This window comes from Mobula hypostoma, chromosome 6 (genome assembly GCF_963921235.1).
Source record: "Mobula hypostoma chromosome 6, sMobHyp1.1, whole genome shotgun sequence".
Classification (NCBI taxonomy): Eukaryota; Metazoa; Chordata; class Chondrichthyes; order Myliobatiformes; family Myliobatidae; genus Mobula; species Mobula hypostoma.
Window position 1 is genome coordinate 6591586 of NC_086102.1, and position 24040 is coordinate 6615625.

A 24040-nucleotide genomic window follows, 5' to 3' on the forward strand; every position below is an offset into this window, starting at 1 on the left:
TCATCAAATCTGTTGTTTTATGGCAGCAGGACAGTGCGATGCATAAAATTTACTGTAAATTGCAGTAAGAATATGTAAAAATAAATTAGTAACCCTAACCCTTATGTTTTTGGAAAGTAGAAGGAAACTGCAACACCCAGAAGAATCCCATGATGTGGTCACGTGGAGAATATTGAAACTCCTTACAGACAGCAACAGGAATTGAACTTCAATCGTTGGTGCTGTAATAGTGTTACACTAATCATGCTGCCCCCCGATTAGTAAGGGCATCAAAAGTTATTTTTTTATTTAGATACAGCACGGAATCAGCCCTTCTGGTATTTCGAGCCACGTCACCCAGCAACCACTGATTTAATCCCAGCCTAATCACAATGACCAACTAACCTATCAACCAGAGAGGAGAAAGGGATATGGGCCAAATGCAGGCAATGAGATCAGCTCACTGACAACAGAGACAAGTTGGGCTGGACGGCCTTTTTCCATGCTGCATGGCTCTCTGACATCCCAATTAATTTCTTTAAGAACAATACATTTATGAATTCAAACCACTACAGTACTATAGGACAATCATATTACAAACAAAAAACAGCAACAACCAGGCAATTCATGATTAAAAGAAATAAAACAAAATCATTCCCATCCTTATTGAAAGGACTAAATAGAGTGGATGTGGAGGAGATGTTTCTTCTAGTGCAGAGCCGAGGATCAGAGGGCACAGCCTCAGAATAGAGTGATGTCTATTTAGAACGGGGACAAGGAGTAATTTATTTTGACAGACATGGCGAACCTGGTGAATCTAAGTGTGGGCACGTGGCCAGGTGGTTAAGGCATGGGACTAGTGATCTGAAGGTTGTGAGTTCGAGTCCTAGCCAAGGCAACGTGTTGTGTCCTTGAGCAAGGCACTTAATCACACATTGCTCTGCGACAACACTGGTGCCAGGCTGTATGGGTCCTAATGCCCTTCCCTTGGACAACATTGGTGTCATGGAGAGGGGAGACTTGCAGCATGGGCAACTGCCGGTCTTCCATACAAACTTGCCCAGGCCTGTGCCCTGGAGAGTGAAGACTTTCCAGGCACAGATCCATGGTCTCGCAAGACTAACGGATGCCTTTACAGTGAATCAGTGGAATTCATTGCTGTGGAGTTCTTGGCTGTGGAGGCCAAGTCATTAATTATATATAAAGTGGAGATCGATAGGTTCTTGATTAGTAAAGACCATAAGATATAAGAGCAGAATTAGCCCATCGAGTCTGATTTGCAAAATCATAGGGAGAAGGTTCTTGGGAAACTGAAAGGTCTGAAGGTAGATTACTCATCTGGACCGATGGTATACACCCCAGAGTTCTGAAAAATGTGGCTGAAGAGATCATGGAAGTATTAGCAATGTTGTTTCAAGAATCTCTAGATCTGGAATTGTTCCTGAAGACTGGAGAATTGCAAACGTCACTCAACTCTTCAAGAAGAGAGAGAGGCTAGTAGTTGGTACGCGACTGGTAACAGATGGTAGTTTGCCTCCCAGGTGCCAGGGTCTGAGATGTTTCTGGATGCATCCACAATATCATTAAAAGGGAGAGTGAGCAGCCAGAGGTCGTGGCACATATTGGTACTAATGACATAGGAAGGAAAAGGGGGGAGGTCCTGAAAAAAAGAATATGGGGAGTGAAGAAGGAACATGAGAAGCAGGACCTCAAGGGTAGTAATCTCGGGTTTGCTTCCTGCCGGTATCTCCTACCTGATGGCAACAGTGAGAAAAGGGCATGCCCTGGGTGCTGAAGGTCTTTAGTAATGGACACTGCCTTTCTGAGACACCATTTCCTAAAGATGTCCTGGGTACTTTGTGGGCTAGTGCCCAAGATGGAGCTGATCAGATTTACAACCTTCTGCAGCTGTTTTGGTCCTGTGCAGTAGCCACCCATACCAGATAGTGATGCAGCCTGTCAGAATACTTTCCACGGTACAACTAGACGTTTTGAGCGTATTTGTTGACATGCCAAATCACTTCAAACTCCTAAAAAAGTATAGCGGCTGTCTTGCCTATGTTGGGACCAGGTTAGATCCTCAGAGATCTTGACACCCAGGAACTTGAAGCTGCTCAATCTCTCCACTTCTGATCCCTCTATGATGATTGGTATGTGTTCCTTCATCTTGCCCTTCCTCAAGTCCACAATCAGCTCTTTCGTCTTACTGATGTTGAGTGCCAGGTTGTTGCTGTGGAACCATTCAACTAGTTGGGATATCTCACTCCTCCCTATGCCTCTTGTCACCACCTGAAATTCTACCAACAATGATTGTATCGTCAGCAAACTTGTAGATGGTGTTTGAGCTAATATCATTCCACTCTTCAAGAAGAAAAGGAGGCAGAAGAAAGGAAATTATAGGCCAGTTAGCCTAACCTCAGTGGTTGGGAAAGTGTTGGAGTCTATTATTAAGGATGAAGTTTCGAGGTACTTGGAGACTAATGATAAAAGAAGTTAAATTCAGCATGGCTTCTACAAAGGGAAATCTTGTCTGACAAATCTGTTAGAATTCTTCGAGGAAGTAATAACCAGGGTGGACAAAGGAGAGGCAGTGGTTGTCATTTACTTGGATTTTCAGAAGACATTTAATAAAGTGCCGCACATGAGGCTGCTTAACAAGATAAAATTCTATGGTGTTACAGGAAAGATACTGACATAGATAGCAGAATGGCTGACAGACAGGAGGCAGCAAGTGGGAATAAAGGGGGCCTTTTCTGATTGGCTGCCAGTGACTAGTGGTGTTCCTCGAGGGTTAGTATAGGAACTACTACTTTTCACATTGTTTGTCAATTTGGACAATGGAACTGAGGGCTTTGTGGGAAAGTTTGCAGATGATATGAAGGTAGGCAGAGGGGTAGGTAGTGCTGAGGAAGCAATGTGATTGCAGCAGGACTTAGACAAATTGAAAGAATGGGCAAAAAAGTGGCAGATGCAATAGACTATTGGGAAATGTATGATAATGCATTTTGGTAAAAGGAACAATAGTGCGGACTATTATCTAAATGGGGAGAAAGTTCAAACATCAGAGGTGCAGAGGGACTTGGGATGCTCAGGTAAGACTCCCAGAAGGTTATTGTACAGGATAAGTCTGTGGTAAAGAAGGCAAATGCAATGTTGGCATTTGTTTCAGGGGGAATCGAATATAAAAGCAAGGAGATAATAGTGAGCCTTTATGAGACACTAGTCAGGCTGCACTTGGAGTGTTGTCAAATGTTTTGGGTCCCATATCTCAGAAAGGATGTGTTGTCATTGGGGAGACTCCAGAGGAAGGTTCACGAGGATGATTCCAGGAGTGAAGGGGTTAACATATGAAGAGAGTTTGGCAGCTTTAGGCCTGTACTCACTGGAATTTAGAAGAATGCAGGGGGATCTCATTGAAACCTATTGAATTTTTGAAAGAACTAGATAGGGTGGATGTGGAGAGGAAGTTTCCTATGGTGCAGGGTATCTAGAACTGAAGGAAACATCTCAAAATTGAGGGGCGAACCTTTAGAACAGAGGGAAGGAGGAAATATTTTTAGCCTGAGAATAGTAAATGCATGGAATGCTCTGCCACAGTCTATGGTAGAGGCCAAGTCCATTTGTATATTTAAGGCAAAAGTTGAACTTTTCCTGATCGGTCAGTGCATCGAAGGATATGGTGAGAAGGCAAGAGCATGGAGTTGAGTGGGATCTGGGAGCAGCCATGATTGAGTGATGGAGCAGACTTGATTGGATGAACGGCCAAATTCTGCTCCTATGTCGTACGGTTTTATAGCAGCCTCTGGACCCATTAAACTCTCTGTCCCTCTCTATTTTTTTCATATTATCTGAGCACTGCCATTCCTCCATTAACTGAGATGGCAATTATTAAGGATGTTGGAGTTGATTATGAAGGATGACGTCTCAGGGTACTTGGAGGAACATGATAAAATAAGCTGTAGTCAGCATGATTTCCTCAAGGGAAAATCTGTTGGAATTCTTTGAAGAAATAATAAGCAGGATAGACAAAGGAGAATTGGTTGTTGTTGTGTACTTGGATTTTCAGAAGGCCTTTGACAAGGTGCCACACTTGACGCTGCTTAACACGCCATGAGCCAATGGCATTACAGGGAAGATTCTAGCATGGATAAAGCAGTTGCTGATTGGCAGGAGGCAAAGAGTGGGAATAAAAGGAGACTTTTCTGACTGGCTGCTGGTGACTAGTGGTATTCCACAGGGGTCTGTGTTGGGACCGAATGATTTTGTGTCATATGTCAATTATTTGGCTAATAGAATTGATGGTTCTGTTGTAAAGTTTGCAGATGATATGAAGAGAGGCAGAGGACAGGCAGTTTTGAGGAAGTAGAGAGGCTACAGAAGGACTTAGACAGATTTGGAGAATGGGCAAAGAAATGGCAGATGGAATACAGTGTCGGAAGATGTGTGGTCATGCAGTTTGGTAGAAGAAATGAAAGGGTTGATGATTTTCTAAATGGAGAGAAAATACAAAAAAAAAACTGAGGTGCAAAGGGACTTGGGAGTCCTTGTGCAGGATTCCTAGAGGTTAATTTGCAGGTTGAATCTGTGGTGAGGAAAGCAAATGTAATGTTAGCATTCATTTCAAGACAACTAGAATATTAAAGCAAGGATGTAATGTTGAGGCTTTATGAACTACTGGCAAAGCCTCACTTGGAGTATTGTGAGCAGGTTTGGGCCCCTTATCTTTGAAAGGATGTGCTGAAACTGGCGAGGGTTCAAAGGAGGTTCACAGAAATGATGCCAGCATTGAATGGCTTGTCATATGAAGGGCGTATAATGGCTCAGGGCCTGAATTCACTGAAATTGAGAAGAATAAGGGGGCAACCTCATTGTAACCTATCGAATGGTGAAAGGCCTTAACAGAGTGGATGTGGGGAGGATGTTTCATATGGTGGGAGAGTCTAAGAGCACAGCCTCTGAATAGAGGGATGCCCTTTTAGAACAAAGATGAGGAGGAATGTATTTAGCCAGAGGGTGTTCCATCTGTGGAATTCTTTGTCACAGGCATCTGTGGAGACCAATTCTTTCTGTATACTTAAAGCAGAGTTTGATAGATTCTTGATCAGTCAGGGCATGAAGGGATACGGGGAGCAGGCAGGAGATTGGGGCTGAGAGGAAAATTGGGTCAGCCACGATGAAATGATGGAGCAGACTCGATGGGCCAAATGGCCTAATTCTGCTCCTATATCTTATGGTCTTATCGCAGCTGATCCATTGCTCCTTCCCTGCCCCCCTGCTAACTGGGCTATAATGCAGCCAAATGGCAAGAAGCTTCCCCCTCAGATATGTGAATAGGTGCTGTAGCCTAGTACACCACATGTACAAATGGTACATGGTCTTGTACACAACGTCACACTTGACGATAAGAAACATCAAAGTTTATCTGATCAGGGGTTCACATCCCTGCCCATTCCCCTCTACTCTCAGATGAAAAAAATCCACCTCTTTCAAAAGAATAGGACAAGGACAGTGGGCTGAATGCCCTACTCCTGCACCACACAATTCATTGGGACCATTGACTATCAATGCGAAGGCGCATGTTAAAAGATTAGCATGCCAGTCTCAACCCTGTCACTCGGTCTGAGTGAGAAGAGGGTACTTTGATGATTGAATAACAACACTGAGAATGATTTGACACACTTTTCCAAATGAATCAATTATCCAAAGTGAAATTGTATTTAACCCTGCTAGTAAAGTGTAGAGAGGGGTCACCACCAAAACACCATTTAATATTCGGGAGGAGTGGAGAGAGGTCAGTGACTGACGCATTCTGGTAATGATGTAATTATTCTTCATTCTGCAGTATCATCTCAACTTCACACACAGTTTAGTAAATTAGGATTCTATCATCTTGTAAATTTTAATTACTGCCATTGAGAATATTGCACAGGGCCCCGAGGGCTAAATCACTGCAAATGCTGGAAAACTAAATTAGCAATAGAAAATGCAAGCAGACATTAATCTACTTACAGAATGGTCAATCAATTGTCTGATGAATTTTAGCATCAGCATTTATGAGGAGTGTTTACTTTACATTCAACCCAGTTACTGATGGTCTAAACTCCCACTTTTGCAAGGAGAGGGGGTATTTAGAAACAACACACACAAAAACTTAAAATAAATGTTCTACAGCATTTGTGGACAAAGGACTGAAGTTAACCTATCAGTTCTGAGAAACTGATGGCACTGTGTCTAACATGCCCTGGAAGTGTGTGATGGGACAGTGTAGAGGGAGCTTCACTCTGTATCTAACTGTCCCTGCCCTGGGAGTGTGTGGTGGGACAGTGTAGAGGGAGTTTCACTCTGTATCTAACTGTCCCTGCCCTGGGAGTGTGTGATGGGACAGTGTAGAGGGAGATTCACTCTGTATCTAACTGTCCCTGTCCTGGGAGTGTGTGATGGGACAGTGTATGGGGAGCTTCACTCTGTATCTTACTGTCCCTGCCCTGGAAGTGTGTGATGGGACAGTGTAGAGGGAGCTTCACTCTGTATCTAACTGTCCCTGTCCTGGGAGCGTGTGATGGGACAGTGTAGAGGGAGCTTCACTCTGTATCTAACTGTCCCTGTCCTGGGAGTGTGTGATGGGACAGTGTAGAGGGAGCTTCACTCTGTATCTAACTGTCCCTGTCCTGGGAGTGTGTGATGGGAAGTGTAGAGGGAGCTTCACTCTGTATCTAACTATGCCTAACTATCTTCACTTTGTGTCTAGTGTGTGTTTGCAGATTCTAGGCTGTTAAATAAGAGTGTCTATAGTTTAAATCACTAATCTCCTTTCCCTCATTCTCTTTCTGTGAAACACACCGTAATCCTACTTTCAATGTTTTGTTTTCCACTAAATCATGCGCTGATTGGTGTGCCTCCTGTGATTTGCCTAAGGATGTTTACTGTGTTTGAGGCAGAGTATAAATATAACAGTCTCAGAAAAATAACAAATATCTGAAAGACAGAGCAAGAATCTTGTGTGGATGCAGAGTGTGGATCCAAAACACTCTCTGTTCCTTTACCTGCACAGACGCTGCTTCACCTGCTGAGTTCCTGTTTGTTGCTCCAGGTACCAGGCCAAGCCGAAGGTGACATCATAGCATAGTGGTTCATCTTCTTAAATCCGTCTTCCCCTACTGAGGCAAAGACTGCTGGCAGCCGCTCGCCAGAGTCCTCTGTCATGGGCCGATAGAAAGTTGGTCTGTCCTGTGACTTCACTTTCACAACACAAATTCATACATCTTCTAGGCAAAGATTCTTCCCTTCCCAGAAAAGTTTCTGTTTGGTTCGTAATGACCAGTGTTCAAAAAATTCTTGTGCTGTGCAACTTTTTGCCCAGTGACAACAACATGAATAATATATATGGAGGTAGTCATTTCAAAGCTATCAAAACAGTGTCAATAAGAACGTTGGTCTCCTCTGTATTTGATTATTTTTGCTCTCGTTCATCTGCACTCCCACAAAACATACAGAGCAGGCCTGTAGCAGGTATTGAAGGATTTTCTCGCTGGACCTTTTGCACACTGCCCATATATGATTTGCTTGCTAAATGACTCTTTAAAAAGTCGAGTTTCCAAATATCACTCCACTTCTTCTTCCTTGCAAATTCTCCAGCATCTTTTGCATTGTGATACTATGCGCAGGTAACACCATTTTCTGTATTGTATATAAATATTCCGCACATTCCTGACCTCTTGAGCTTTCGGTGTAGCAGTTTCTACTGTTTCATTAAGCCATTCAGCTTTAAACAAATTAGCAGTTCTTTTGCGCTTCACGCCCTTTGCTTGTTTAGAATTTGACATAGCGAATCAATAATTTCTTCAATAAAAAACAGTATGAATATGCCCGTTCTAAAATCTGCAGTCAAATCATCGCAAACTCCATGTTGTCACCACACAAGGGGTGATATGTACTGTCCCATTGCAAGGCTGGAATTAAGCTTGTACAGGTTGGTTCAGGAACCTAATGGTTGAAGGGAAATAGCTAGTTGGTTGTGAAATTTAAGTATCTCATGTGTCTGCAAACACTATAACCAGTTGTACTTGACAATTACTAATTTTACCTTTTCTTTGTGCTCCTCCCCCTCATGGACTGTAGCTATGACAGTGATGGCTGGTGCCCACCTCCACCTGTGAAGTCGTACCTGCACCAAGGCATGGAAGATGAACTGGAGGAGGAAGAGGACCGGGTTCCTACACCCCCCATCCGAGGTGTGGCTTCCTCACCTGCCATATCCTTTGGACAGCAAAGCACTGCCACACTCACCCCATCTCCTCGTGAAGAGCTGCAGCCCATGCTCCAAGCCCACCTGGACGAGATCAGCCGAGCTTATCACTTTGACATCTCAAGACAAGCCTGGTAAGCATGGGATAGTCCAGACTGAGTTCAAGGCCTTGCTTTGTACATTCATGAGCAGTTACTTAGTGAAGGACGCTGCTGGGACTTGAGGGTCTGAGTTATTGGGAAAGGTTGAATAGGTTGGGATTTTATTCCCTGGAGCACAGAGGAATGAGCGGAGATCTTACAGAGGTATACGGGTTCAATTATCACAATTAAGAGAAGGTATATTGTGGGATTCTCCAAGAGGACCACAAGCTTCTTGTGCTTTGGAGGCTTGCGTGCCTCAGTGACCCGGAGACTTATGCTGGTGGGAGTTAGTGCTTCATGCTGTGGCTCTTGGTAGGGTGACCCATGCCAAGCAGATCAAATGGTAGAGGACAGACTAAGAGTGGTCCACTGGTCCTCCAGGTTCGGGGGTTCCACTCAGAGCTAACAACCCTGACAGTTGTTATGGAAACAGCAAAGAAGAATCGTTCTACATCTGAGTGTGATGGTATTCCTGAATCTCCACCCAGAACTTGCATGACTGACAGTAGTGAAAAACGAGTTACTGACATGATGAAGGAAGCACTGAACACTGCCGGAGATGGCATTGCTGCCGTAAATGGCAGTGGCGTGACGGACAGTAGAGATACTGTAGGTTAGATTATTTAACATTTAAGAGGAGTTTGAGTACGTACATGGATGGGAGGTGTTTGGAGGGATCCAGGTGCAGGTAAATGGGAGTAGGCAGAAGAGCAGGTCGGCACAAACTAGATGGGCAAATGGATTGTTTCTGTGCTGTAATCCTCTGTGACTAAGGATCTACGTGCTTTCAAAGGGTTCACCAGCAGTTCACTGATTCATAGGAACAGGAATCTCTGAAAGAAATATTTATTCCCTTTCCTTTTCAAGAATTGCTGTTGTAAACACACTTCCTGTTTCTAAACCACACTTATCTTAACAACACCTGCTCGGAAAATTCTTCTGGAAGAAGGGACAGGAGAAGTTCACTCAACCCCTCTCTTTTTCCATTCCTTATTCTAGTTCTCCTCTCTTACCCTTTCCCTTCTCCTCCTCCTTCCCTTCACCTCCCTCTGATGGCCCTCCTTCTGTCCTTTCTCCCATGGTCTACTGTCTTTTTCTAGTCGACTCTTCCTTCATTAGTCCCTTACTCTTCTACCTAACCCCTCCCAACTTTTTACTCATAAGCCCCTCTGACCCCGACCTTCCACTTATCCCCATACCTGCTCTCACCATCACCTCCTAGCCTGCTCACTTCCCCCTCTACCTTCCTTCTTATTCTGGTTTCTACCCCCTTACTTTCCAGTACAGATGAAGGGCCTCGGAAGAACATTGATCTCTTCTCTCACCCTCGTGATCTGTCCATTATCTTCCCTGTTTCTTTCCATTTATTCCATTCTCCTCTATGATAAGATTTCTTCTTCTTCAACCCTTTACCTCTTCCACCTATCAACTCCCTGTTTCTTAATTCATCCTGTCTTCCCCACCCACCCATCTTCCCCCTCACCTGGCTTCATCTATCATCTCACAGCTTCTCAAATCATTCCTCCTCCCTCACTCACCCATCATCCCTCCTCACCTGGTCCTACCTATCACCCTCCAGCTTATACGCTTCTCTTCCCCTCACCTTCTTATCCTGGCTTCTGCCCCCTTCCTCTCCAGTCCTGATGAAGGGCCTTGACCATAAATGTCAAGTGATAATTCCTTTCCATGGACGCTGTATAGCCTGCTGGAGTTCCTCCAGCATTATGCGTATGTTACTCAACCCCTCAAGCCTGCCACTCTGTCTGGTCAGGATCAGTGATTATACTTCCTGACTTTCAAATCCCGCAGTGTTTTATTCTCCGACCATGAGATTGGAATGCCACTGGGACACCCATTCTCCATCTCGAATTAGTTCTGCACTGATCTTCTGCAGGTTGATTTCACTGGACCATTAAGGAATAATTGATGAACATGGAACAGTATAGTACAGGGACAGGCCTATCAGTCCCCAATATTTGTGCCAAATACAATGCCAAATTGTACTGAATCTCTTGTGCACACACACTATCCATTCCCCACATAGACATGTATGTATCTTTGTGCATTTACTTGCATGAAGGGCTATTGTGCTATAAATTGTTGACGAAATTTGTTCTCGTATGCTTTTACGTCGGTCTCAGGTTCCATTACTCGGTAATATACACGCATTACAAATGTGTTTACGTCTAATGACCATTCCGTGCGTGTCTTCCTTCTCTAAACCGCTCGAGTGGACTCAGTTGTAAGTGGACGGCACCCCTAAGGAACTCTCGCAGCAGTCACAGCCTGCGGTGTTAGTAGGCTACTCTGAATGCTGGCTCTATTGTATCGTTTTTGGGTTCCCTGGTGCCTGCCCGCTTATTCAGCAGTGCAGCACTAGCGAGTCGCTTACCGTCCTGCCCAGCGCTATCTCCGGACATGCTCTGGCGATCCCCAGGCAGTGTCCGTATCACCCTGTTCCCTAGACATCTCCCCATTTCTGAAGTAAAAGGGTATTGCTTTTTATACCTAGAGGCAGGTTTTAGTTTCAGCCACCCCTAACATGGACACCGACCTGAGCACCGCCCAGCCTGGGTACAGACATTTCTGTTTTGGTCTATTTTGGTGGTATATTGTTTCCCAGCTGCCCTGTGTATATGCAGAGCTTTCCCCAGTCCACCACCCGGGGACAGAAAACCCAACGGGTGTCTATCGATTATAATTATTATTATTGCCTGTTATGCAGCTGACATTTAGGGCAGTAGTGAAGGTCCACCATGCATGGAGAAGTTTCCCCTCACCTTTAATCCTAAACCTATGAACTCGAGTTCCAGTCCCACCCATCTGTATGTTCCCCCTGTGAACCGTGTGGGCTTACTCTGGTTTCTTCGCAACAGTCCAAAGACGTACCAATTAGTGGGTTAATTTGTCATTGTAAGTTACCCTGTGATTAGCCTAGTGTTGGCTTGCTGAGCAAGGTGGCTTGTTGCCCCAGCACTGTACCTCTAAATAAAAATGAATTAAATAACTGAATAACCCAAGGGGTAAAGTCGAACATGCATTCATCTTATCTATACCCCTCATTGTTGTGTATAATGCTATAAGATCGCCCTCATTCTCCTGTGCTCCAGAGAATAAAGTATCACTAATTCCGTGTTTTCCTCTAACTCAGTGTGAGGTGTTGTAGTTTGGGAGGACAAACCAGGGTAGGACTTACACAGTGAACAGTACAGCAGTAGAACAAAGGGATCTGGTCCACAGGTCCATAATTCCTTGAAAGTATTGCCGCAGGTAGACAGGATGGTAAAGAGAGTTCTTGGAACATTGACCTTCATAAACCAGAGTATAGAGTAAAGGAGAGGGGACATTTTGTTGAAGGTGTATAAGAGTTTGATGAGGCCTAATTTAGGGTGTTGTCTGCAGTCTTGTCACCTACCTAGGATATCAGTATGATGGAAAGAGTGCAGAGAAAACTTACAAGGATGTTGCTGGGATTTGAGGATCTGAGTTACAGGAAAGGTTGAATGGGCTGGGATTTTATTCCCTGGATTGAGGGAGAAGGAGGGGAGATTTGACAGAGATAACAGAATTATGAGAGCGAAATGCAAGCAGGATTTTTCCACTGAGGGTGGGTGAGATTAGAATTAGCAGTCATAGCGTAAGGGTGAAAGGTGAAATATTTAAGGGGAAGCTGAGGGCAAGATTCCTCGCTGTGAGGGTGGTACAAATGTGAAATGAGCTCCCAGCAGAAGTGGTGAGTGCGGCACTTACCGTGACGTTATTACAATGCCAGCTGCCCAGGTTCAATTCCTGCCATTATCTGTGAGGAACTTGTCCACTCTCCCCACTACCGCACAGATTTCCTTTGGGTGCCCTGGTTTCTTATCACGTTCCGCAGATGTACAGGTCAGCAGGTTAACTGGACACGCGGGTGTAATTGGGCAGCATAGACTTGTTGGGCAGGAAGGGCTGTTACTGTTCTGTGTTTCTAAATTAAAATTAAATTAGAAATTAGTAATGCAGGTTTGATTTAAAAGACTTTTGGATAGGGACATGGATGGAAGGTGTATGGAGGGCTAAGCTCCAGGTGCAGTTCGATGGGACGAGGCAGACTAACAGTTTGGCGTGTACTAGCTGGGCTGAATTGCCTGTTTCGTAGTCATAGTCATGCTTTATTGATCCCGAGGGAAATTGGTTTTCGTTACAGTTGCACCATAAATAATTAAATAGTAATAAAACCATAAATAGTTAAATAGTAATACGTAAATTATGCCAGGAAATAAGTCCAGGACCAGCCTATTGGCTCAGGGTGTCTGACCCTCCAAGGGAGGAGTTGTAAAGTTTGATGGCCACAGGCAGGAATGACTTCCTATGACGCTCTGTGTTGCATCTCGGTGGAATGAGTCTCTGGCTGAATGTACTCCTGTGCCCACCCAGTACATTATGTAGTGGATGGGAGACATTGTCCAAGATGGCATGCAACTTGGACAGCATCCTCTTTTCAGACACCACTGTCAGAGAGTCCAGTACCATCCCCACAACATCACTGGCCTTACGAATGAGTTTGTTGATTCTGTTGGTGTCTGCTACCCTCAGCCTGCTGCCCCAACACACAACAGCAAATATGATAGCACTGGCCACCACAGACTCGTAGAACATCCTCAGCATCGTCCGGCAGATGTTAAAGGACCTCAGACTCCTCAGGAAATAGAGACGGCTCTGACCCTTCTTGCAGACAGCCTCAGTGTTCTTTGACCAGTCCAGTTTATTGTCAATTCATATCCCCAGGTATTTGTAATCCTCCACCATGTCCACCCTGACCCCCTGGATGGAAACAGGGGTCACCGGTGCCTTAGCTCTCCTCAGGTCTACCACCAGCTCCTTAGTCTTTTACACATTAATCTGCAGATAATTCTGCTCACACCAGCTGTAGTGAGCTGTTGTGAGCTGTTTCTGAGCTGTTGTGCTCTATGACCCTATGATTCGGTGGCTCAGGTTGTCAGCCAGAGACCACAAGCGGCAGATCTAAAGCAGAGATCTCAGTAGCATGGGCGGTAATTCATGAAAGCAGCCCATTAATTTTGATTGCCCATCATTACACTACCTGCGATTAGTTTATTTCGTGCACTGTAGTTTTTAGATTGCTGATTGCACACTGATAAAATTTTAGTGGCTGTGAGTTAAAAACCATATCAATGTCTGTGGACTAGAACCAGTGTTGCTGCTACCCAGCAGCCTGTGTCCGTAAAGTGAGGCTGTTAATAACCTACTTGTGTTGCCATAAAGGAATTTAAAAAGCTATTCAAGATTGTTTAATATTTCCAGTACACAAGTGTAAAGGAGAACAAAATAATTGTCATTGCAGATCCAATGCAGCACAAAAAACACAATAAGATAAAGAACCCAATAATGATAAAAGCACAATAAATATAAACACATAAGATAGCTTGTATACATAGATTGATTGTATGTCCATAAAGTGAGGCTAGACACAGGCATGTCTGTACATAAAGTGACTCTGACAGGAAGTGATAAAGTAGTGATTGTTGGGGTGTGGAGGGGTGGGTGAGTGGGTGGAGGTGATGATCAGCCTTTCTGCTTAGGTAAGTAACTGCTTTTGAGTCTGGTGGTCCTGCTGTGGACGCTGTGTAGCCTCCTCCCTGATGGGAGTGTGACAGACAGTCCAGGAGCAGGGTGAGTGGGATCCTTCATGATGTTGCTGGCCCTTTCTGTATATACGTCATTGATGGTGGGTAGGCTGGTGTCCGGTGATGTGTTAAGCAGATTTGACTACCCATTGTGGAGCCTTCCCGTCCACCACAGTGCCGTTTCTGTACCACGCCTGTTTCACTTCCTCCGTCACCGCCATCCAGGACCCCAAACCGTCCTTCCGTAAGACCATGAGACATTGTCATAGTCATACTTTATTGATCCCGGGGGAAATTGGTTTTCATTACAGTTGCACCATAAATAATTAAATAGTAATATGTAAATTATGCCAGGAAATAAGTCCAGGACCAGCCTATTATCTCAGGGTGTCTGACCCTCCAAGGGAGGAGTTGTAAAGTTTGATGGCCACAGGCAGGAATGACTTCCTATGACGCTCTGTGCTGCATCTCGGTGGAATGAGTCTCTGGCTGAATGTACTCCTGTGCCCAACCAGTACATTATGTAGTGGATGGGAGACATTGTCCAAGATGGCATGCAACTTAGACAGTATCCCCTTTTCAGACACCACTGTCAGAGAGTCCAGTTCCATCCCCACAACATCACTGGCCTTACAAATGAGGAGCAGAATTAGGCCATTTGGCCCATTGTGTCTGTTTCACCATTCAATCATAGCTGATAATTTTTATCTCCTCTTCAACCCCATTTCCCGACCTTCTCCCCATAACCTTTGATGCCATGTCCAATTCAGAGCCTGTCAATGTCTGCCTTAACTACACCTGGCCTACACAGCTGCATATGGCAACAATTTCCACAAATTTACCACCCTCTGGCTAAAGAAATTTCTCCCCATATCCATTTTAAATGGATGCCCCTCTATCCTGAGGCTGTGCCCTCTTGTCCTAGACTCTCCCACCATAGGAAACATCTACTCTGTCTCATCCTTTCAAGATTTGAAAGATTTCATTGAGATCCCCCCCTCATCCTTCTAAATTCCAACGAGTACAGACCCAGAGCCATCAAACGTTCCTCGTGTGATAAAACTTTCATTCCTGGGATCATCCTTGTGAACCTCCTCTGGACCCTCTCCAATGTCAGCACATCCCTTCTAAGAAGAGGAGCCCAAAACTGTTCACAATACTCAAGATGAGGCAACACTTGACCAGCGAGTCTGCTTGGGTCATCCACTGTTCCAGTGCTCTCGATGCAGCTTCTCTGTATTGGTGAGACCATTTGTAAATTGGGGGACCCGTTTCATTGAGCACCTCCTCTGCACTTGCCAAAAGTGGCCCAACAGTTTTATTCAGATTCCCAATCCCTTTCCGAAATGTCAGTCCATGGCCTCCTCTTGTGTCACCATAGGCCAGCCTCTGGGTGGATGAGCAGCACTTTATATTCTGTCTGAGTAGCCTTTAACTTAATGGAATGAATATCGATTTCTCCTTCTGGTTAAAAAAAAACTCTCCTGCTCCAGTGGTCTTCTATTCCCCATTCTGGCCTCTTACCTCTTCTCACCTACCTATCACCTCCCACCATGTCCCCTCCTCCTCCCCTTCTCCACATCCACTGTACCTAGGCTTTTCAATATTCAGTAGGCTTTAATTTGGGTGGGAAGAGGTTTGTATTCTTTAGTAGGATGCTGCCCAGATTAGAAGGCGAGAACTGGAAAGTGAGTTTGGCCAGATCTGGGTTGTTTTCTTTTTCTGGAGGGGCCATGGCTGAAATTTGTAGAAGTTACTGAGGTTTATAAAATTATGAAAAACCAAGAGTAGACATTTATCTTCTTCCCCAGGTCAAAATGTTTAATACTGAGGGCAGACATTGAAGATGAGAGGGGAAAGTTCGAAAGAGATGTGCGAGGCAAGTTTTTCCACACAGAGAGTGGGGGGCTGCCAAGGCTGGTGGTGGAGGCAGATATAATAGTGGCATTTGAGAGGCTCTTTAGACAGGCAGCTGAATATGCAGAGAATGGGGGAATAAAGAACATTTTAGTTCAACACATCATCATGGGCGGTAGGGACTGTTCCTATGCTGCACTGTTCTATACTGTTCGAGTGTTGCAGAATGATAGTTGGGAGGACAGACACTCAAACTCTCTGATCATGGTCTAAGTTTCTATAGTTCCATTTGATTTTTGGTTCCATAAAAATAATCTTCCAATGTTTTCCCAATGAAGGCACTTTGCTCAGTAAGAAAATATTGTGTTCTTCATGCAGGCAGATGCAGGCCAGCTCCCTCCCTCCGCAGGCCCCGGCTCTACCATTAGGCTACATCTCCGGAACGTTAATTTCAGACATAGAGACGGACGTACCCGAGGAGGAGGAGGAGGATGAGGATGAGGAAGAGGCTTTGGAGTTGGCCAGACCTCTGCGAGGAATGGGGCATACCCCAGGATCCAGCATAGACAACCTCGACAGCTCGGTCACAGGTAAGCAGGCCTTTGGATCTGGAAGGGGTATGGGTATGCAGACTGAACCCATCACTAAATTATCTGAGCATCGGGAAGGAACAAACACTCATAAACTTTGGATTTTATGAGCCTCTGATTTACTTGTTCAGTCCATAATGAGCTGAACATCCATCAGGACTGGAAAGGACAGGGGAATCTCACAGGGGCAAACATTAGACTGTGGAATAAAAGAAAGGAGGAGGGGAACCAGATGGAAGTAATAACCTGTCCTATCAGATTCCTTCTTCTTCAGCTCTTTACCTTTTCCACCTATCAGCTCCCAGCTTCATACATCCTCTCCTCCCCATCACCTGGACTCACATCACCTGCCAGCTTTCACTCCTCCTCACGGAACAGGGCAGTACAGGCCCTTCGGCCCACAATGTTTTGCCAACATTTTAGAAAGATGGAAACATAGAAAACATACAGCACAATACAGGACCTTCAGCCCACAAAGCTGTGCCGAACATATCCTTACCTTAGAACTACCTAGGCTTTAACCATAGCCCTCTGTTTTTCTAAGCTCCATGTAGCCATCCAGGAGTCTATTAAAAGACTCTATCGTTTCCACCTCCACCACCACTGCCAGCAGCCCATTCCACACACTCACCACTCTCCGCATAAAAAAACTTACCGCTGACATGTCCTCTGTACCTACTTCCAAGCACCTTAAAGTTATGCCCTCTTGTGCTAACCCTTTCAGCCCTGGGGAAAAGCCTCTGACTATCCACACGATCAATGCCTCTCATTATCTCGTACACCTCTATCAAGTCACCTCTCATCCTCCGTCGCTCCAAGGAGAAAAGGCCAAGTTCACTCAACCTATTCTCATAAGGCATGCTCCCCAATCCAGGCAACATCCTTGTAAATCTCCTCTGCACCCTTTCTATGGTTTCCACGTCCTTCCTGTAGTGAGGCTACCAGAATTGAGCACAGTTTTGACCTACTCTAAGATCAATCTAATCCTTCCCCTCCTGCACAGCCCTCCACTTCTCTATCATCCATGTGCCTATCTAAGAGTTTCCTAAATGCCCCTAATATATCTGCCTCTACCACCATCCTGGCAGCGTGTTCCGTGCACTGACCAATCTCAGAGTAAAAAACCTTCCTCTGAAGTTCATACATCTGTTATGTGCTGTGTCATATGATGTAGGCGATCATGATGTTTCCATGACCATGATTGTTCTTGCCAAATTTTTCTACGGATGTGTTTTTCCCTTTCTTCTGGGCAGTGTCTTTACAAGACGGGTGACCCCAGCCATTATCAACACTCTTCAGAGATTGTCTGCCTGGCGTCAGTGGTTGCATTGCCAGGACTTGTGATATGCACCAGCTGCTCATATGACCATCCACCCCCTGCTCCTATGGCTTCACGTGACACTGATCAGGGGGTCTAAGCAGGTGCTACACTTTACCCGAGGGTGACCTGCAGGCTAGCAGAGGGAAGGAGTGCTTTACTCCTCCTTTGGTGGAGATGTATCTCCATCCAGCCAACCAATACCTCTGACATCTCCCCTACAATTTCCTCCAATCACCTTAAAATTATGTCCACTTTTATTAGCCATTTGCACCCTGGGAAAAATTCTCCTTCCCCTACCTTTTTATGATAGATTCTGCCCCCTTTCTTTCCAGTCCTGAAGAAGGGTTTTGCCTTCATCATTTATTAACATAGATTCTGCCTGACCTACTGAGTTCCTTCAGTGTTTTGTGTGTGTGTGTGTTGCTCAAGATTTACAGCATCTGCAGAGTTTCTTGTTTTTCAGTTATACACCTGTGTATTTTTCTATCGATGTTCATCTTTCCATCATTGACCACAGTACTTTAACTTTCCGTGATTCTATTCATTGTACCTACAGTACTGTGCAAAAGTCTTAGGCACATATATATAGCTAGGGTCCCTAAGACCTTTGCACAGTTCAGCGTTTGTCAACGTGGACGAGAGAGAGTTTTGTAGATCTGTTGAGATGGCAAGGGTGGAGTGCTGTGGGAAGGGTGGCAGAGAAGGGGTGCCATGGCACGGGTGCGGGCACATTCAGCCCTGAGGCACCAGGCAAGGTAATTTGCTTCAAAAGAATGTCTCTCTGGTGCTTCCCACTCCCTCCCCTCTCCCTTCCCCTTTTCCCAACCATGATTCCCCTCACCCTGCCCCCTTCCCACAATAGAGACCCCTATCTGAATCAGGTTTATCATCACTCACATGTTATGAAATTTGTCTTTTTCTCACAGCATCTGTATAACACAATACAAAAAATTACTACAGTACTGTGCAAAAGTTTCAGGCACCCTAGTAATAACTATATATAAGACTTTCACACAATTCTGTATAATCTAATTATCACCTCTTTATCCATCTTCTTTCCAATGATTTATGTCCATTTGTTTTTCATTTCTCTCTCTCTCTCTCTCTCTCTCTCTCTCTCTCTTGCTCTCCCCATTTCATTGTGACAATGTCAGTCTTGATCTAACAATTCAGGCGTCTGTGGATTCAGTCCCCGGACTAGAATTGGAGAATCAATGTGTGCTGACCAGTTGCCACACTGACACGCAGATAAGTCGTTGCCACAAGGCATTACCCTTTGAAAGTTTCACTGATACCATTCGAAAGGTTCAAAGTACATTTATTATCAAAGTATGTCTACAGAGTACAACTCTGAGATCTCCCACAAGCAGCCACAAAACAAAGAAGCACCACAGAAGCCATTCAAGGAAACATCAAACACACAATGCGCGAAGCAAGAACAAAATGGCGTAAATGGCATAAAGTGAGCGGACAACACATAGAATGGCACACATCAAACCAGGGTCCAGTGGTATTCATCTTAGTTCGGTTCAGTGCTGCACCACGAGCCCACTACAGGGCACAGAGCCATTCTTCATTGCACAGCACCATCCGCTTCAATGACCCCAGTCAAACCACTCAGAAACAGCAAAAATAAAGAGTGACTAGAGTTCAGAAACACATGCAACAAGAACCTCGAATTTGCCTAAAAATGAGTCCACATCCATGAGCCTCTCTGATCAATCCCTGCAAAGTGGAATCCAAGACTTCTGGACTTTCCTCCTACAGCAGTGAGTGAGAGGGAGAGGAAGATTGGTCATACAGTGCCAAGCACCCAGCTGTCCTCCACTGTCATCCCCATCGACTTCAACCTTGCTCAATGCTTCAATTGGAGAGAAGCAATGGAGGCAATCATGGGCTTGCTCCCTGTCTCTAGGCTTCCAGGCACTTTGCTCCAAATCTCACCGAATTCCCTCGGAGACAGCAAGGTGAAAGATTGCTCAATCATCCCAAAAAACCCACTGTAAGAATATAACTGCCAGGTCCCAATCACTCACAGCTTAGGAGCAGAACCGTGGTTGAAAGACGAAGAGATAAAAGAAGTAGCTTTGTGAACTGGCAGTCACACGTCACCATTGGTCGCTTTTTTTTCACCGGCACAATCTTGAAAAGAAGGGATGTTATCCTTTGCCTCCTACAACAGCATAGCTGACCTAATAAATTTAAACAAGCGGGATCCTGCAGATGCTGGAAAACCAGCGGAACACACACAAAATGCTGCAGGAACTCAACAGGTGTAACAAAGGATCTCATCCAGAAACATTGACAGTTGATTCCTTTCCATAGCCGCTGCCTGACCTGCTGAGTTACTCCAGCATTTTGTGTGTTTTGCTCTGTTAAATCTTATGCCATTATATTTTATAGGATGAATATTGGCTCTTTATTCAGTGATTAAGGGTATGGAAAGCGTTCAAACATTCTTACCATCAATAAACTATTCAAATTCTCTCAGCTTCCCACAATTTCAGTAGTACAGCAGAAGCTTTATTTTATATCTAACTGACCTAGAAGTGTGTGATGGGACAGTGTAGAGGGAGCCTCACTCTGTATCTAACTGTCCCTGCCCTGGGAGTGTGTGATGGGACAGTGTAGAGAGCTTCACTCTGTATGTAACTGTCCCTGTCCTGGGAGTGTGTGATGGGACAGTGTAGAGGGAGCTTCACTCTGTATGTAACTGTCCCTGTCCTGGGAGTGTGTGATGGGACAGTGTAGAGGGAGCTTCACTCTGCATCTAACTGTCCCTGCCCTGGGAGTGTGTGATGGGACGGTGTAGAGGGAACTTCACTCTGTATCTGACTGTCCCTGCCCTGGGAGTGTGTGATGGCACAGTGTAGAGGGAGCTTCACTCTGTATCTAACTGTCCCTGCCCTGGGAGTGTGTGATGGGATAGTGTGGAGGGAGCTCCACTCTGTATCTAACTGTCCCTGCCCTGGGAGTGTGTGATGGGACAGTGTAGAGGGAGCTTCACTCTGTATCTAACTGTCCCTGCCCTGGGAGTGTGTGATGGGACAGTGCAGAGGGAGCTTCACTCTGTATCTAACTGTCCCTACCCTGGGAGTGTGTGATGGGACAGTGTAGAGGGAGCTTCACTCTGTATCTAACTGTCCCTGCCCTGGGAGTCTGTGATGGGACAGTGCAGAGGGAGCTTCACTCTGTATCTAACTGTCCCTGCCCTGGGAGTGTGTGATGGGACAGTGCAGAGGGAGCTTCACTCTGTATCTAATAGTCCCTGCCCTGGGAGTGTGTGATGGGACAGTGTAGAGGGAGCTTCTCTATGTATCTGATCTTCAGATGTGCTTATTGAGCAATAAAATGGAAACATTTTTCTACTTTTCTGAGACGCCTTTATGGAATGAAGTTTACTGGTGACTAAATCCACTTGACATTTTATCCAGTCCAACATCTTCCACTGACGAACTCTGTAATTCTCCCCTTTAAAACTATCCTGAGATCTTTTCCTGTTGGGTTCACAGTTTCACAGACTTCAAACAAGAGTTATCCTCTTGTTAAGGAAGACATAGAGACCCTGTTTTAGCTCATAAAAATGTTAATGCAGCAATTAGCTAAGTCATAATGGTCAATGTGCTCACTCCCCATTGGTTTATGGATCCCGGAGTACACGTTGAAGGGCCAGAGTTATCGGACACAAATAAGCCTATGGAAAATTTAATGAGCGATCATAAATTGATCTTTATGTCAAAGGTGTAATCAAATCTCAATAAGACACTATATTATCTTGGAATTTTGCCTCTCAGGTACAGGTTGAAGGAAATGTTTAATATCCAAATTAAAATCCCCCTATAGAGGCTGGAATTAATTTCAATGATAATGTGCTTGGTTTGATTAGAGATAACTGCTTAAAGATCCAATGAACTTTCCTGGCCACTCTGTCCTGCAGAGCTGATGTAACCAAGCAGGGTTAGAAAGCCATGAATTAGATCCTTTGTGGTTCTCAAGAGACTCCAGTGCACAATATCACACCAGCTGGTCAATGTGTTTGTTTATGTATTTATTATTTATTTATTTGGAGACACAGCACACAATAGGCCCTTCCAGTCCAAAGAGCTGCACTGCCCAGCAACTCACCTATCTAACCCGGCCTAATCACAGGACAACTTACAATGACCAATTAACCAACTAACCGGTACATCTTTGAACTGTGGGAGGAAACTGGAGCACCTGGAGGAAACCTACATGGTCACAGGGGGAACGTACAACCTCCTTATAGATGATATCAGAACTGAACTCTGAACACCGCAATGCCCCGAGCTGTAATAGCATCTTGTTAATCATGATGCTACCATGGTACCGTAGGTTGCATGAGTGACTATGATAGAGCTAGCCGAGTTTACAACCTTCTGCAGCTTCTTCTGATCCTATTTATCTAGATAATAATGTGGTAAATTGGATCAGCAAGTTTGCTGATGACACTAAGATTGGAGGTGTTGTGGACGGCAAGGAAGGCTTTCAAAGTTTGCAGAGAGATTTGGACCAACTGGAAAAATGGGCCAGAAAATGGCAGATAGAATTTAATGCAGACAAGTGTGCAGTGTTGCAGTTTGGAAGGACAAATCAAGGTAGGACATACACAGTAAATGGTAGGGCACTGAGGAGTGCAGAAGAACAAAGATCTGGGAGTTCAGATACATAATTCCCTGAAAGTGACATCACAGGTAGACAGGGTTGTAAAGAAAGCTTTTGGCATCCTGGCATTCATAAATCAAAGTATTGAGTATCGGAGTCGGGAAGTTATGGGGAAGTCGTATAAGACATTGGTGAGGCTAAATTTGGAGTGTTGTGTATAGTTCTGGTCACCTAATTATAGGAAGGATATCAGTAAGATTGAAAGAGTGCAGAGGAGATTTACTAGGATATTGCCGGGTCTTCAGGAGTTGAGTTACAGGGAAAGATTGAACAGGTTAGGACTTTATTCCTTGAAGCATAGAAGAATGAGGGGAGATTTGACAGAGGTTTAAGAATAAATTGGATAGGTACATGGATAGGAGAGGTCTGGAGTGTTATGAACTGGAGGCAGGTCAATGGGACTAGCGGAATAATGTTTCAGCACAGACTAGAAGGGCCTGTTTTCTGTGCTGTAATGTTCTACGGTTCTATGCATTGTCCCCTCCATATCAGACAGTGATGCAACTGGTCAGAAATATCTCCACAGTACATCTCTAGACATTTGTTAGAGTCTTTGGTGGCACACCAAATCTCCTCAAAGCTTTAATGAAATATAGCCACTAGCGTGCCTTCTTTGAAATTTTATCAATATGTTAGGTCTAAGGTATTTCTTCAGAGATATTGACACTCAGGAACTTGAAGCTGCTTACCCTTTTGACTACTGTCCCCTCGATGAGGACTGGCGTGAGTTCTCCCAACTTCCCCTTCCTGAATCCACAATTAGTTCCTTGGTCTTATAGACACTGAGTGCAAGGTTATTGCTGTGAGACCAAGGTTTCCTAAATCTGTTCCTCTTGTCTATTACTCTGACAGAAATATACAAACTCTGTACTCTCAAAATTTCACTTTTCAAGGCCTCCAGCTTACCAAGCACACCTTCGCCAGAAAACAACCTGTCCTAATCTACACTTGCCGGATCCTTTTGGATAACATCAAAATTGACCTTTCGCCAATTTAGAATCTCAGCCCAAGCATCAGACCTATTCTTTTCCACAATTATCTTGAAACTAATGGCATTATGATCACTAGATGCAAAGGGTTCTCTTGCACACACTCCTGTCACCAGCCCTGTCTCATTCCCAGATCTAGTGCTTTGTAAAAGTATTCAGCCCCCAACCCTTTGTTCACACAAATGAGTATTACGACCAGGAATATTGATCAATTTAACTGAGAATTTTTATTTGTGAATCACATGCTCTTTTTTTTCACAGTCAAACCCAAAAAACAAGGAAAATTGTAAAGCATGAAAAACTAAAACATCAGGCAGTGAAATGTCAGTGGAATATTCATTCCCCTTCTCTCAGTACTCAGTACCTCTTGCAGTTATAGCTTCACACAATATGATGGAGCAAGATTTGTCCATTCCTCTTTGCAAAGTTGCTCAAGCTGTGCCAGGTCAGTTGGGGAGAGGTGGTGGACAGCAATCTTGAGGTCTTGCCAGAGATGTTCAGTTGGGTTAAGGTCAGGACTCTGACTGGGCCACTCACGGACATCAATTTTCTTCATTTGAAACCACTGCATGATCGCTCTTGCAGTGTGCTTTGGGTCATTGTCCT

The 24040-nt window shown here is 44.6% G+C and overlaps 1 protein-coding gene across 9 annotated transcripts in view; it reads left to right on the forward strand.

The window, feature by feature from the left end:
* The window catches only part of robo2 (roundabout, axon guidance receptor, homolog 2 (Drosophila)), a 1315623-nt gene that overhangs the window by 1243233 nt on the left and 48350 nt on the right, over positions 1-24040 (forward strand). For all 9 annotated transcript variants that reach the window (XM_063050228.1, XM_063050229.1, XM_063050235.1 and 6 more), the window contains 2 exons: positions 8098-8358; positions 16230-16441. In XM_063050228.1, the coding sequence (XP_062906298.1) occupies positions 8098-8358; positions 16230-16441 (473 nt within the window). The remainder of the gene's footprint in view (positions 1-8097; positions 8359-16229; positions 16442-24040) is intronic.